Source organism: Caretta caretta, chromosome 7, assembly GCF_965140235.1.
Source record: "Caretta caretta isolate rCarCar2 chromosome 7, rCarCar1.hap1, whole genome shotgun sequence".
Classification (NCBI taxonomy): domain Eukaryota; kingdom Metazoa; phylum Chordata; order Testudines; family Cheloniidae; genus Caretta; species Caretta caretta.
Window position 1 is genome coordinate 19217228 of NC_134212.1, and position 13333 is coordinate 19230560.

A 13333-nucleotide genomic window follows, 5' to 3' on the forward strand; every position below is an offset into this window, starting at 1 on the left:
GCTCTGCACCTCAGTTGTGACCAGCAGCACCCCCACTTCAATCTCAGGGTCAGATAGCTGTGTCTATGCACCCTAACTCAGACCTGCAGCACCTCTGTTGTTCCAGTCCTGTTAGCTCTTCGCTTTGATGAGTACTACATTCACATTTGCATTCAGCAAAATAAACAACACATTTCAACACACTTCACCTGATCTGACTCCTTTTCGGGTTGATATCTGTTATAATCGGGTTTCTCTCATACTTGAATGTGATGTTATCATTGATGCAAGACTTGTTCTCAAACTGGACACAGACTCGCACAGCCATAGTGAGCTCCACGGCCGGCATGGTGCATGTGATGGTGGTAGCAGTTCGACTGGAAAGAGAAAGACATAGCAAGCTGCAGAGCTCAACAGCTGAACAGAGAGTGCATGACATGAGGCAGCAGAGACCTATTCCCACAGCCCCAATGTTGGCAGCGAGATGAACAGCCTCAGGTTTGGCATTCAGGTGCAGCAAGCAGCACAAAGCCATGTAGCTGCTCCACACCTCCAATAATGGAATTGTCTTTAGAGAGTGCCTTTAACAGTGGAAATACTTTGCACTCTAGATGCTTTCCACTGGAGGATCTCAAAGCACCAACCAACAGCAATGGATTTCATCTCACAATTCCCATTCCCATGGGAGAGGTGCTAACATCAGCATTTCACAGATGAGGAAACTGAGGCCAATGATCTAAAAACTGGCAGCTGATTTGGGGTGACTCCTCTTTTGGCAACCTGACGTGAGACACCTTGGTGTTCCCAAGTGGCCACCCCAAAATGGAGGCACCCAACATTGTTATTTTTACAGCATCAAATAGTGTGCCTTGCAGTACAATAAACAGCATAAGGTCCTTGCCCTGAGAAGCTTACAACTGAAATGACACAAGATGCAACACTGAGACAAGAAAACTGTGGGGTGGGGATGGCAAAGGACAGACAGTGGACCCTGTAACAAGACCACATGATTACTCAGCAAAGGTGCATGCACAGAATGGCTGAATTTATTTCATCTGGGGTTAAAATATATATGGAATGTGTGTAAAATAAGTAGATTTAAAATTATTGGACACTTTACATTTTTTTTTTTTAGCTTAAGCAGTTTGATCAAGGTCCCATAGCAAGTATCTAACAGAGCTGGGACTAGAAGCAGGACAACCTAACTCCTAGGGCTGTGTGTATAACCACAAGACTACATATGACCCAGAGTACTTTACCAACTGTACTTATCACCTCTGCCACTGCTGGATTGCAGCCACTGCACCTCAGTGATAACTATGACTGTCAACTTCCTGCACTTGTCCTACAGGAGAAACTCACTACATCCTTAAGTCAAGTGGCCACATGACAACTCAGTGTTACATCCTTAAGTCAAGTGGCCACATGACAACTCAATGTTACCACACTGGCAAAGCACAAGACTGCTCATGACAACTGGGATGGAGGAGGGGGCAGCTCAGAGGATAAATTTGGATGCTACTTTTAGGAAGGTGTCATTGGCTCCTTGGCCATAAGCCATCATGCCAGCTGGCAGCAGTGCTCAATGGACTCCCTCTAAACGCCAACTCTCTGGTCAGTTGCTATAACAATATGATCCTTCCTACTAGCTGAGGCTCTTTTAGACTCCTGCTCATTGGTGTATCTACAGCAAGTCCCAAGTGCCAGCCCAATAACACAGTAACACGGGTCATCTCCAGACAGCACTTACGTGAGGTCTGTGCACTGTTTAGTGCTATTGACCAGGACACGGAGATCAGATCCTACACTGAGATTACTCCCGCTGATGGTTACTTTGGTGCCTCCAGCTTTAGGGCCAGCACTTGGAGCCACGGACTGCACCTCAGGGAGCTAGAAAAAGAAAGGGGAAAGAAAGGTGAGATTTTTCAGCAGTTTCCTAACCCCAATAACCCCATAATGTGGTAATCTGGACACGAGCTCCATTTAGTCAGATGTTGCCAGTGCTGTAACACCACCATCACAGATAAAGATCTAGCTGGCTCCTTTACCGAACAAAGGGAGAGACCAAATCACACAGGCGACTTACACCTCTCTGAAGTGAGGAGCGGAGCCACCCTCCAGGCCTCCAATCTACAGATATGCTTGAGTCCTAGTCTAAAAACCACAGATAGGCACAAACCACAACCCTGAATTCAAATTCCCTTGAACCTTGGACTGTGTGGATCCAGATCCGAATTTAATGGCTTGTGTCCAATCAATAAGGAAAACATCTCCTTTGGTCCAACTCCCACCTGAGAGGGAGGCTACCTATAAAGCCATGTTGGATGGTGGTTTTGTGATCTGGGCATGCATCCATCTGGGTCTGGATAATCAAACATCAAATTCATTTCCCTGTGTCAGGTTTCAAACCCAGATCTCTAGGGGTGACAGCTCCCAGCAGGAAAGCCACTGAGTTGGTTTGCCCCTCAGCATTTCCCTCTGCCTTCCTCTCTCCCCATTGGAAGCAACTGAAATTAACAAGTGCATTATTTATATTTGCAGCCCCTTGGAAATTTTACTGAGATTCAAGGTTCAAGGCTTTGCTGCCCAATAGAATTTGGAGAACACAATGGATGCCATGTGGCTCCCATATACAGTTCCAAAAGCAAGTTCACTGGGTAGCTTCCCTGCCCTGGCATGAACATGAACAGTACATTGGGCATGAACAGTACACAGGGCATGAAAAATAAGTTTTAAATTATTTTACAGAGCATTCTGTGGTTCCCTGTAAAAGAGCTACAACATCCTTGAGGAACCAGATGTGCAGGGTTGCAGAGCATATACGATACTGTGGAGACCTCAGCCCTACTACAGACATTGTATATTACTGAGAAAAATACATGCAAGCTGATAGCAGCAAATATTGTTAAACCGCTTACTGTCCCATGGTACTAATGTCTTTTCCTGTTAATTCCAGCCGTACTGTCCTGCTATATTACAAGTTCTTCTTGTCCTTGTCACACACACTGGGATGGATTGTATTCCTCTATAGCCATTTCCCCTGGGGTTTCTGATTGTCTTCCATTTCTACAGTATTTATTTTGTTAATTTAAATGGATCAAAGCCTTTAGGCAGCCATCCCATGCATGGGGCTCCTCCCTCATATATTAAAAGATATAGTACAAAATATAACAGATTATTTGTGCCCACCAAGCCCCTCAAGCTCTCTGCCCAATCCCACCCCATTAGCTGGGGTCTGTCACTTGCAGTTTTATCACCAGCTGGTAGCATTGTTACTTTCCACAGTAACTCTTGAAAGTTCAGCTCTACTCAGGGACCTGGCTAGACTGCCCTGGCACGAATGCCCTGGCACAAAGGGCCAAATTTCTCTCTGGTGCAAACTCAATGGAGTTAAAGTAGAGATGAATTCCCCCTCTTTTATGTGTTCCTAACTAAGACTTTGTAACCCTCAGAACAGAACAATCCCTGTGGAAGCCATTTCAGCTTCTCACAAAGGATTTTCTGGGAGTCTTAGACATTTTCAGGTAGATCACTAGCAGTTCTGGAATTCAGATCTCACCTAGGCCAGTTTTACATGGTGAGAGCTGTTTTACACTCCATATTTACCCTAGCATACGTGAGAGCAGAACTGACAAAGAGGAATCAAATCGCTCAGCTGTGCAATGCGGCTACCTCTGGGGCGAAACACAGTTGTTGTTTCAGCTGCAATACCCAACACTTTGTAGGGCACTATTTAACCCAATCTTTTCTTCACATACATTCAGGTCCTGACCCCAGGATTTCAGTCTCCACATTTTTTGTTCCATTTCCTAGCCCAGGCTGAGGGAAGCAGCTGATGATGAGACAGCCTCCTTCCTGTGAGAGGAACAGAAAAATGGCTCCTCCTGTTTTCTCTGCCTAGCGGTGTAGCCACAGACACAAGTCTGATCAGTGGCTAGGAATGTAGGGCTCTCATGAATGCAGCTCAGGGTGCTGGCAGTTGATTTTCTTTCTTTCGTTGGTGTTGCTTTTGCAGATGTTTCGCAAGAGGTCTTCCTCATACACACCAAAAACAACTTAAAAAGAAAGAGCACATCTGCCTCCATTCCTTACCCTCTTTCACCTCTGTGTCACCAATACAGCTGATATGCTGTGAGGTCTACTTTTCTGGATTACAAAAGACACATCCTGGAGACTCACGATTCTCTAGAAATCCCAAACTCTGCAGAAAAAGCAACTGGATCTTACCAGCATTTGCAGTCTGCACTACCCTTATATCACATCACATGAATATGCCTCTCACCTAGCTAGCTCCGCCCTTGTGGGACATTTTAGATGTGAAAAATCTAACACCTACTGGAACCTGAACCTACTGACACTAGGATCCCAGTGCACTTCCACTGAGCTGGAGGGGAACCAAAATCAACCTGCTGGAAGTAATGAGTTGGATAGGTCAGGGGTTCTGAGGGGGGGCAGTCAGCAGGCGGGAAGTGGGAGGGGGCAGGTAGTGGGCAGGGGCTGGGTTGTTTGGGGAGGCACAGCCTTCCCTACCCGGCCCTCCATTCAGTTTCAGAACCCCGATGTGACCCTCAGGCCAAAAAGTTTGCCCACCCCTGGGCTATTGTGACAGTAACAAAATGGAAGCCAGGAAGAAGCTGAGGAAGAGAACTGGGTAGATAGTCCTATGCTCCCCAAGACTATCTACCTTGTACTGTGCACATACTGTGGGATTGCTGTTGAAAGCAAGGAGGAAAAAACATGGACAGAGAATGATGGGAATGTTGGCAAACTTCTCTGGGCACGTGCCCCTCTCCTGGCTGGAAATGGTGATGTGGGGGCTAACATGCAGAGTGGAAAGAAACAGAAGCCCTTTCTTGGCATTTTGTTTTGATACAGGGAGCTAAAGTCAGCCACACTGAGGCTCATAAAGTGAATAGCTGAAAACATCGCTGATAGCTCATGACTCCGTGAGCTAGGTTCTTCCTTCATGTAAGCCAGTGGAGCATCAGAGTCTCGCCAGAGATGAATTTGGGCTCAATGAGATGGTGGCAACTTACCACATAAGAGTATCGCTCCCTTGATTTCCCTTCCCTGCTCACGTTAACCGTCACTACATCGGAAAATATAGAGGGAGCTTCTCCAGTCCGGCATACAACCCTGCAGGAGAGAGAGAGAGACGGAAAAAGAGGGGAGGTCAGAACAGAGAGAGAGCAGAGCTCAGTAAGACTGAGCTTTCCCTTGCGATCCGCCGCCATTGCACCATTTGCAGCTCGGGTGGGCCTAGTAATGGTGGAAGTACTAACACAGACCAGCCCCCTGCCTTTTCACCACCACCTTGTCTATAGGCGCCTTGCAGAGGGTAAGGCAACCCTGGAAAGAACGTCTGCCTGCTGCTTACACTGCAGCTGCCCCTGCGCTGCCCCCACAGTAGTTCTGCGGGGGGATATTTTAAGGAAAAGCTCAGTGGAGAGACACAGCCAAAGGCTCAACAAACAATCCTGGTCTCACAGATATATGGGGCCTTGTACAGGGATCCCTGGAAGACACTGTTATTTAGCTAGTACCTGCTCTTGCTTTCAGCTGAATAGCAGAGCATGGGTGGAGCTTCTCATTAGTAGTGTCCAGCTAGTCCAGCATGAGGGGCAAAATCTTTGTCAATCAGGCATGGAGCTGTTGGTGCCAGGAGACTCTGCCTCAGAGCATGGGCATTCTGGGCTGTCTGACCTGCTGCTCTTCAAGACCTTGGTTCATAGCCTAATATAACCATCTCTGGAAACTGGCTGGGGGAAAAGGGGCTTTGAGGCTTTTGTAGAGGATTTCACTCCCAAGGAGACAATCACCTCAGCTTTCCTCTCAAGCCTGGAGGTGATAATGGGGAAGGCTATAAAATAATGAAGTGAGACAGTACTGACATGATGTGTAATGAAGGCGAACGGTTTGACAGCTCGGGGGGGGCAAAGTTCTCCATTCAGTCTCTGAACAGGTTCTCTGCAGGCAGCAGCTGTGCACACTTCCCCCACACCGTCCCACCAAGGGGCCTCAGCCCTTCTCTGGGAGTCTCCTTGGCCCATTCAGTCTTTGGTGGAGACTGTTAAGGAGTGGCCAGTTAGTGCCTATTATAGGGGTGGGGTTGTATGTCATGTAGACACTGGGAAGAAAAACTAAGTCCCCACCAAACTTGCTCATTAGGTTGAAAAGCAGCTCAATGCTGGTAACTATCAGTCCCCACTATGGGTGCATGCATGCATAACTGAATGGGTCACTATCAACGTCACCCAGCCAGCCGTTTCCCCATCACAGGGGAAGGGGCGGAATTGGCTAACTGAAAAAGGGAAAAAATAAACAATCCTTATGCACATTCTTCTGATTTTCAGTGGCTCAGCCTGAGTTACTCACGCCTCAGAGACCATGTATCTGTCCCAGAGTGGTGCACATCTCACACTCCCTATCTTGACAGCATTAACGACATCACTGAACCTACGGCCCAGGTTCCTTCCTCTTATTGTGAGCAGAGTTCCTCCTTCCAGGGGCCCACTCAGGGGCTCAATCTGCCAAGGAGCCAAAGGAAAAGGGGAATGGGTTAAAACAGAACTGCGGAAAAGCCTTTTGATTTGATTCCAAAGTCATGTCTGTTCCTGTGTGTGCGTGTGTGTGTGTGTGAGTACACTCTGTTTAATCTGATTCTGTCCTGCCTCTGCCACTCCAGCTTCACATGCATGGGCCCCCTCGGCGTGCTCTTCCTGCAGGAGCTTTGTGGAAAAAAAAGGCCTACAATTCTCGGGTGACTCTGGTGCCCTCTGTGGGCACAGACATCACTGCAGCTGCCATTGAAAATGCAGCCACCTCTGGAGAGAAACACAGCAACTCCGCACAACAATTTAGGAGACAGAGTGGAGCAGCAGAATCTTCTGAGACTGTTAGTTCTTTGGGGCAAGGACCATCCCTTCATTATGTGTGTGGACAATGCCTAGCACAATGGGGTCCTGACCTTTGACTGGGGGCCTCTAGGCTCAACAAATAAACAAACAAATACATAACGAGTTGGACATTGGCCAGGGAACAAGTACCCCTCCCCTAATATCATACTGGGGCACTGATCCCGAGTCAGAGAGCAGACTGCCTCCTACTGAATCACGTTGTGACTTTGTCGCAATTGAATATTACACCCTGCTTCATTGGGATGGGACCACTGCAAACAGCGGAAAGGTTGCAAGCTGTCATTTTACTGCATATCCATGGGAGATTTGCTTTGTTACTGTCTGTTTTGCAGTGAGCCACTTGGCTGCTTTGATTTCATTATTCATCTGGTCTAGTTAAATACACTGCCCTTAGAAAAGACCCTTTACATTTAACAAACTTATCAACAAATAAAGCCAGCAAAAGCTGCCTGGTAACATCAACCTTTCTCAGAGTGTATTTGGAGAGGCTGCAGCTTGCCCCTCACTGTTGCTGCTGCCAACACAACATGACGTAAGCCAGGGGGTGGAAGGTCAAGAACGGAGGCTCCTTCTTCCGACAAGCTGGTTACGGCTGATAATATTCCACTACTATGCTCAGTGCCCCTTCCCTATACAGTTGTTCTCCTTCTCCTGAGGATGACTCTGTAAACACTGCAGCAAAGCTGGCATGTTTCTGTGATGGAGGATTTAGATTCAATGCCCAGTGTCTGCTAAGGAAATAGCATCACAATCCTGTGACATCCTGAAACCCGAATTCTTGTGGTTTGTTTCCATTATTTGTTTGGCAAGGAGCTGATAATATTTTATATGTAGGCGGGGGGAGGCTCATCAGAGAACATTCCCTTCCCACTGTTGGGCCTGTGATAGTGACAAGATGGAATGGGTTATGGGAAACACAAAATACATACACACAATGTTACAGCACTCTGCTTATGAGTGGATAGCTGTATGCTCGTCCCCTGCTTTGGTGGATTCATTAGCTGTTTTCCGTAGGATCTTTGCTCTCCAGATTTTTGGCCGTTCCCATGAAGTTGATCCTAGTATTTCCCAAACACACACTCTTCTCTGGGACTCTTCATCTGGAGTGGAAGTTGGTGGCTAGTCCCCTATCTCTAATCAAAACCCAGGATTCCAGAACAGTGGGAAAGTTGGGATCCAGATCTAGACTTTGAGTGAACTTTATGTCAGTGTGTTTTAGAGATGCTCCAGACACTGTGAACCTCACTATAGCTTCAGGGCATGTGTGGATGGGTGTTTGGGTGCAGGTTATTATTTTATCTGTACCCATTCTAATGACTATTCCTAGCTAATGAATCTTCTGGTTAATTCTGAAAAATCACTCAGCATGAATAGCATGAATCCGTTTGATTTTCCCATCTCCCCAAAACAACACATGGCCTTGGAGAGTCTGACAAGCGCTGTGAGTGATACCTAGATAGCATCTGGAGCTAGTCTGGAGTTTTCAGGTGAATGGGCAACATAACAAATTGGTGAACAGAACGGTGCCAGTCTTGAGCTCATCTTGCATCAAGGATAAAGCACGATTTCTCAGCTGTCCCCACTGAATGACTGGTGGTAGATGCTACACCTGTGACCGTCACCTTGGTTTTGAAACTCAGGGCTGTGTTGTTTGTTACATTATATGGAGTGATGCTGACCAGCAGAATGCTCTCTCTGCTGCATTCAAGTCTTACCTTCCTAATCTCTGGAGCAGGACACATGACTGGGATCTGTGGGGATTCTGTGTTTAGTCTGCAAAGGGAGCTGCTCTCACTCCAGATGCATCGGTGCCCCAGGTCCTCTCTCCCCAGGCACTGAGAACAGTCTGCGCTTCCAGTTGCACAGTTATAGACCTCCACTAAACCACAGGAGACAAAAGACAGTGTGAGTTCCCAAGGCTGGGTCTTCCATGACTGTGCTTAGCTTTATACAATCAAACACCAAGCCAAATATATATATTAACCCATACAGCATATGAAATCCAACAAGCGAGCAGGACTGTTTGCACATAGAGCAAGCTGAAGGGGCCTTGGCTGTGATCCTAAGGATTTCCCAGAAGTACTGGGCACTCACTCCCACTACAATATGATTTAGCATTAAAAAAACAACCCTTTTGTCAGTTTATGTTACATTTTTCTAATTCTCAGTATCCACATGGGAAGCAGCTCGGCACAACTGATTCCATCCTGCTGCAAAGCAATCATATTGCTTCCATTTTCTGTGACAAAAATCTAATCGTTACAATGCTCTGTACAATGTTTACATTCCCCTTCCTTCCCTTTAGCAGCTATGAGCTTTCTTGACTCACTGCTCCCACTAGGTCTGCTTGTCTCTGCTTCCTAATGATTTTCCTACAGTGCTTTCACCTCTTTATTAGCTGATTCCCAGGTTAAGTAACCTTCTCAACCCTCAAGCCAGGGGTGAAAGTAAGTTAGAGGACTTACCGGTATGCCGGAGTCCTGAGAAGGGGGTGTGGCCTCAACCGGAAGAGGCAGGGCCTTAACCGGAAGAGGCAGGGCCTTAAATCCCCAGGCCCTTTAAATCTTGATTTAAAGGGCTCAGGGCTCCAGCTGTGGTAGTGGCAGCTGGGATCCCGGGGCCCTTTAAATCACTCCAGGACTCCAGCTGCCGCTACTGCACCACAGCCCTGGGACCTTTAAATCACTGAGGAGCTCTGGGGGCTCCCGACTGCCACCGCTACCCCAGGGTTCGGGCAGCAGGGCTCAGGTGGGGATTTAAAGGGCCAGGGCAGTAGTGGCGGCTGGAGCTCTGGGGTCCTTTAAATCCCCACCAGAGCCTCGCTGCTGCTACCCCAGGGTTCGGGCAGCAGGGCTCAGGTGGGGATTTAAAGGGCCAGGGCGGTAGCGGGGCCTGGAGCTCCAGGGCCCTTTAAATCCCCGCCAGAGCCCCGCCACCTCTACCCCAGGGCTTCGGCAGCAGGGCTCAGGCGGAGATTTAAAGGGCTTGGGGCTCCAGCAGCCGCTACCGCCCCAGCCCTTTAAATCCCCTCTGGAGCCCCACCGCTGCTACCCTAGGGTTTCGGTGGCAGGACTGGAGGGGATTTAAGGGGCCGGGGAGCTCCGGGGCCCTTTAAATCCCTGCCAGAGCCCTGCCACCACTACCCCAGGGCTCGGGCAGCAGGGCTCAGGTGGGGATTTAAAGGCTTGGGGTGGTAGCGGCGGCTGGAGCTCCAGGGCCCTTTAAATCCCTGCCAGAGCCCCGCCACCTCTACCCCAGGGCTTTGGCAGCAGGGCTCAGGCAGAGATTTAAAGGGCTTGGGGATCTGCCGCCACTACCCAGGGCTTTAAATTAGCGTCTGGGAAAACCGGTCCCAGTACGCCATACCAAGGCATACTGGCTTACTTTCACCTCTGCCTCAAGCCCTTAGTCGTTGAAATGTGGGTATCCTATGAATCAACCGTTAAACATGTTCAGGAAACACTATTTTCACTTCCCCATTCCCTCAAACCCACACATGTTTGCAGGAACGTGTAAAACACAGAAATAATCTTACTCAGGAATGGCACTTCTCTTGCACTTTTCACCAGAGAGAATATCAAAGAACTTTATCACACAATTAATGAATCCCCCCAGCCTTCATATGCAGATCCATCACCTCTTTACAGAGGAGAAACTGAGGCACCAAAAGGCTACCTTTTCAAAAGTGCCCACTGATTTTGGGTTCCTCTGCTTTGGCGCACCCTACTTGAAAGATATAGGGCCTGGTTCCAGGGGCATGCATAGCTCTTACTGACTTCAGCTGGAATTGTGTATGCTTAGCATGTCGCCAAATCAGACCTTGGCTGTCTCAAACTGAACACTCTGAAATGGAGACCTCTAAAATATATGAACTTTTTTGAAAACATAGGCCCCTGCAATCTGCCTAAAGTCACAGAGCAAGTCAGAAGTGAGACAAGACGAGAACCTAAGACTCTTATCTCCCTGCTCTAACTACTTAACCAAATTGTTGTCAATTTTTTGTCTGGGGTTCAATGCCCTTTCCCAGCTCCCCACATAATGCAATAATCCACCTATGCTTAGGCTATTGAGTCTTCACAATTATGCATGCAAACCTCCCGTTTTCCATGCAAGAATTGCTGGTTTAGCTCCCTGAGTTAGTGTGTCGCACTGGGCACTATTAAGACTAAGGTAATGGGTTACACTTTCTTTGATATTTTCGGAGACAGAAACATGGTTTAGAATAATGACTGATAAAGAAAGGTAGGGAAATTCAGCGAGAGTGGGGAAAATCAAAAGTAGCTTGACCAAGGCCAAAAGAGGAGTTATACTGTTGTGTAACTGGCCCCATACATTTGGTCTGCAATTGCTTTTGTAAACCTCTCTGTAGTTTCAAATGTACCAATCTGACTAAGGTAGAGTGGAACCAGAGAAGTTAGTTGGTAGAGAGGTTGATTCAAGTTATGCAAACTTGAACCCAAACTTGGGCCGCATAAACTAACCACTCCTCCATGCAACTATGGATGTGGATTCAATGCTCTTTGATGGACTCTGTGATTTAGGAGGCTACAGGTGTTCCCCTCTCTGTCTTTTCTGAACCCAACAACACTCATCTGGAGACTCATCCTCTATCATGAAGAGAAGTGACCCCAGCTCAGTGCCCCTTGCCCTCTGTTACTCACCACCTAGATTAGTTCATGAAATCGAAGTGCCTTCATCCTGATCCCCTCCAGCAGGGAACTCTGCTCCTGGGAACCTCTCACTCGTGATCCCCCGATACTGAGTTTTCAATGTTTTCCCCACTGCCTGATTCCCCTGCAAGATGCCTCCTTGCACCCTGCCATATCATACCAGGAAATCTGTTCTGCCCAGGCTTATAATAGATGTGTTTCAGTGTTTCTCAGCCTAGTCAGGATCTTCTCACTATAACTCATGCAAACGGCCTGATTCTCCTCTCACACCAACGTAAATTAGAAGTAACTCTAATGAAGTCATTGGAGTCACAATGATGTGAAGCTGGTGTAAGTGAGAGGAGAACCTGCCTCATAGATGCTACATGCAACATTAGCACAGGTTTAGCTGGAGAGTTCAAAGCATGGCAAAGGCAGAGAGGCAGGACAGAGGAGGCAGTCAGCACACGAACATTAAGTCTTGGCAGGCCAGTCTACTGAGCTTGTTCTGCCCTAATCAAGCGGCCTGTCTACATATGGGGTAATGCACTAAAACGCACTAAACAGGCTGTGTAGTAATTGGTCCGTGTAGATCCTGCAGGTACATGCTGAAAGCTCCTTAGTGTGCTTTAACATAATCCTGTTTCAGCGCTACACTAAAGCACTCTAGGGAACTTTTAGTGCGCACCAGCAGAGTCTACATGGACCAATGAATGTGCATCATGTTAGTGCACTTTAGAAACCAGACCCCTGTGGTGCGCATTACATCACCGAGCAGACAAGCCACTAGAGTAGAGCTCCACTACTCCCCCACTGCTTTCGGTGCACTTTTAATCTGAATTCTTTGCTCCTTGTTTAGTTTGCTGATGCAGCAAGGGGCTTTTCAAAGAACCCTTGTATTTTTCCCAGAGATACAGCGTGGGTCTGGGGGAATTATGTTTATACATTCAATTCCTTCTCAAGAGTTTTTTTAAAAGTGAATTTTTAAAATGCATTAAATGTTGATCCCAGTTCCCATAAAAGCTTCTGCAAGAGCCCTCCTCCATCTATGCTTATCTCCTTTGAGCTAAATTCCTTCACTGACCCTGGGAGACACTTCACGTTTTCTGTTGAGATCTATTATTTCAGAATGTTCTGTTCTATACACTGCTGACAAGCAAGCCGTCTAAACTGGGGTGTTAGCCTGAGGGTAATCTTGTGTGTGTATGCAGGATTTATGTCTACGGCTGTGTATGCATGTTTGTCTGGGGGGTGTAAATGTATCTGACATGTGGTCTGTGTGGACACATGCTCATGCATATTAAGCTGTGTGTATAAGATTTGTGTGAGTTGTGTGCATGCATCTGATACCCGATGAAGTGAGCTGTAGCTCACGAAAGCTTATGCTCAAATAAATTGGTTAGTCTCTAAGGTGCCACAAGTCCTCCTTTTCTTTTTGCGAATACAGACTAACATGGCTGCTACTCTGAAATCTCTCTCTCTTGTGACTCTAGTGTCTTGTTAGTTTTTAGGAGCCTTTAACCTAACCAAATTAAAGCAGAATGAAAAATAACTTCAGCCCAAACCTGTCATCATCTGTGGACTGTCAATGAATCTGTCTGGCTTATCCTTCAGCTGAAGGTTTACCGGGAAGATATGGCTTTTTTCTGATGTGTGGAGCTGCATGAAGAAAGAAGTGAACATGTTGTAATGTAATTTACTAAAATAGCAGATTACCCCCTGCACACACACGAGATGACTAACATCCTTCATTATAACAGTGCTCATACACTTTATAGCATTGTTTCT

At 47.2% G+C, this 13333-nt stretch overlaps 1 protein-coding gene across 1 annotated transcript in view; it reads right to left on the bottom strand.

Moving 5' to 3' along the window:
- PLXND1 (plexin D1) overlaps positions 1 to 13333 on the bottom strand; it is a 123647-nt gene that overhangs the window by 50858 nt on the left and 59456 nt on the right. The window contains exons 11-16 of the mRNA XM_048858075.2: positions 13111 to 13204; positions 8612 to 8775; positions 6355 to 6506; positions 5016 to 5115; positions 1730 to 1869; positions 189 to 356 (exon numbers count right to left, since the gene is read on the bottom strand). Coding sequence (XP_048714032.2) covers positions 189 to 356; positions 1730 to 1869; positions 5016 to 5115; positions 6355 to 6506; positions 8612 to 8775; positions 13111 to 13204 — 818 coding nt within the window. The remainder of the gene's footprint in view (positions 1 to 188; positions 357 to 1729; positions 1870 to 5015; positions 5116 to 6354; positions 6507 to 8611; positions 8776 to 13110; positions 13205 to 13333) is intronic.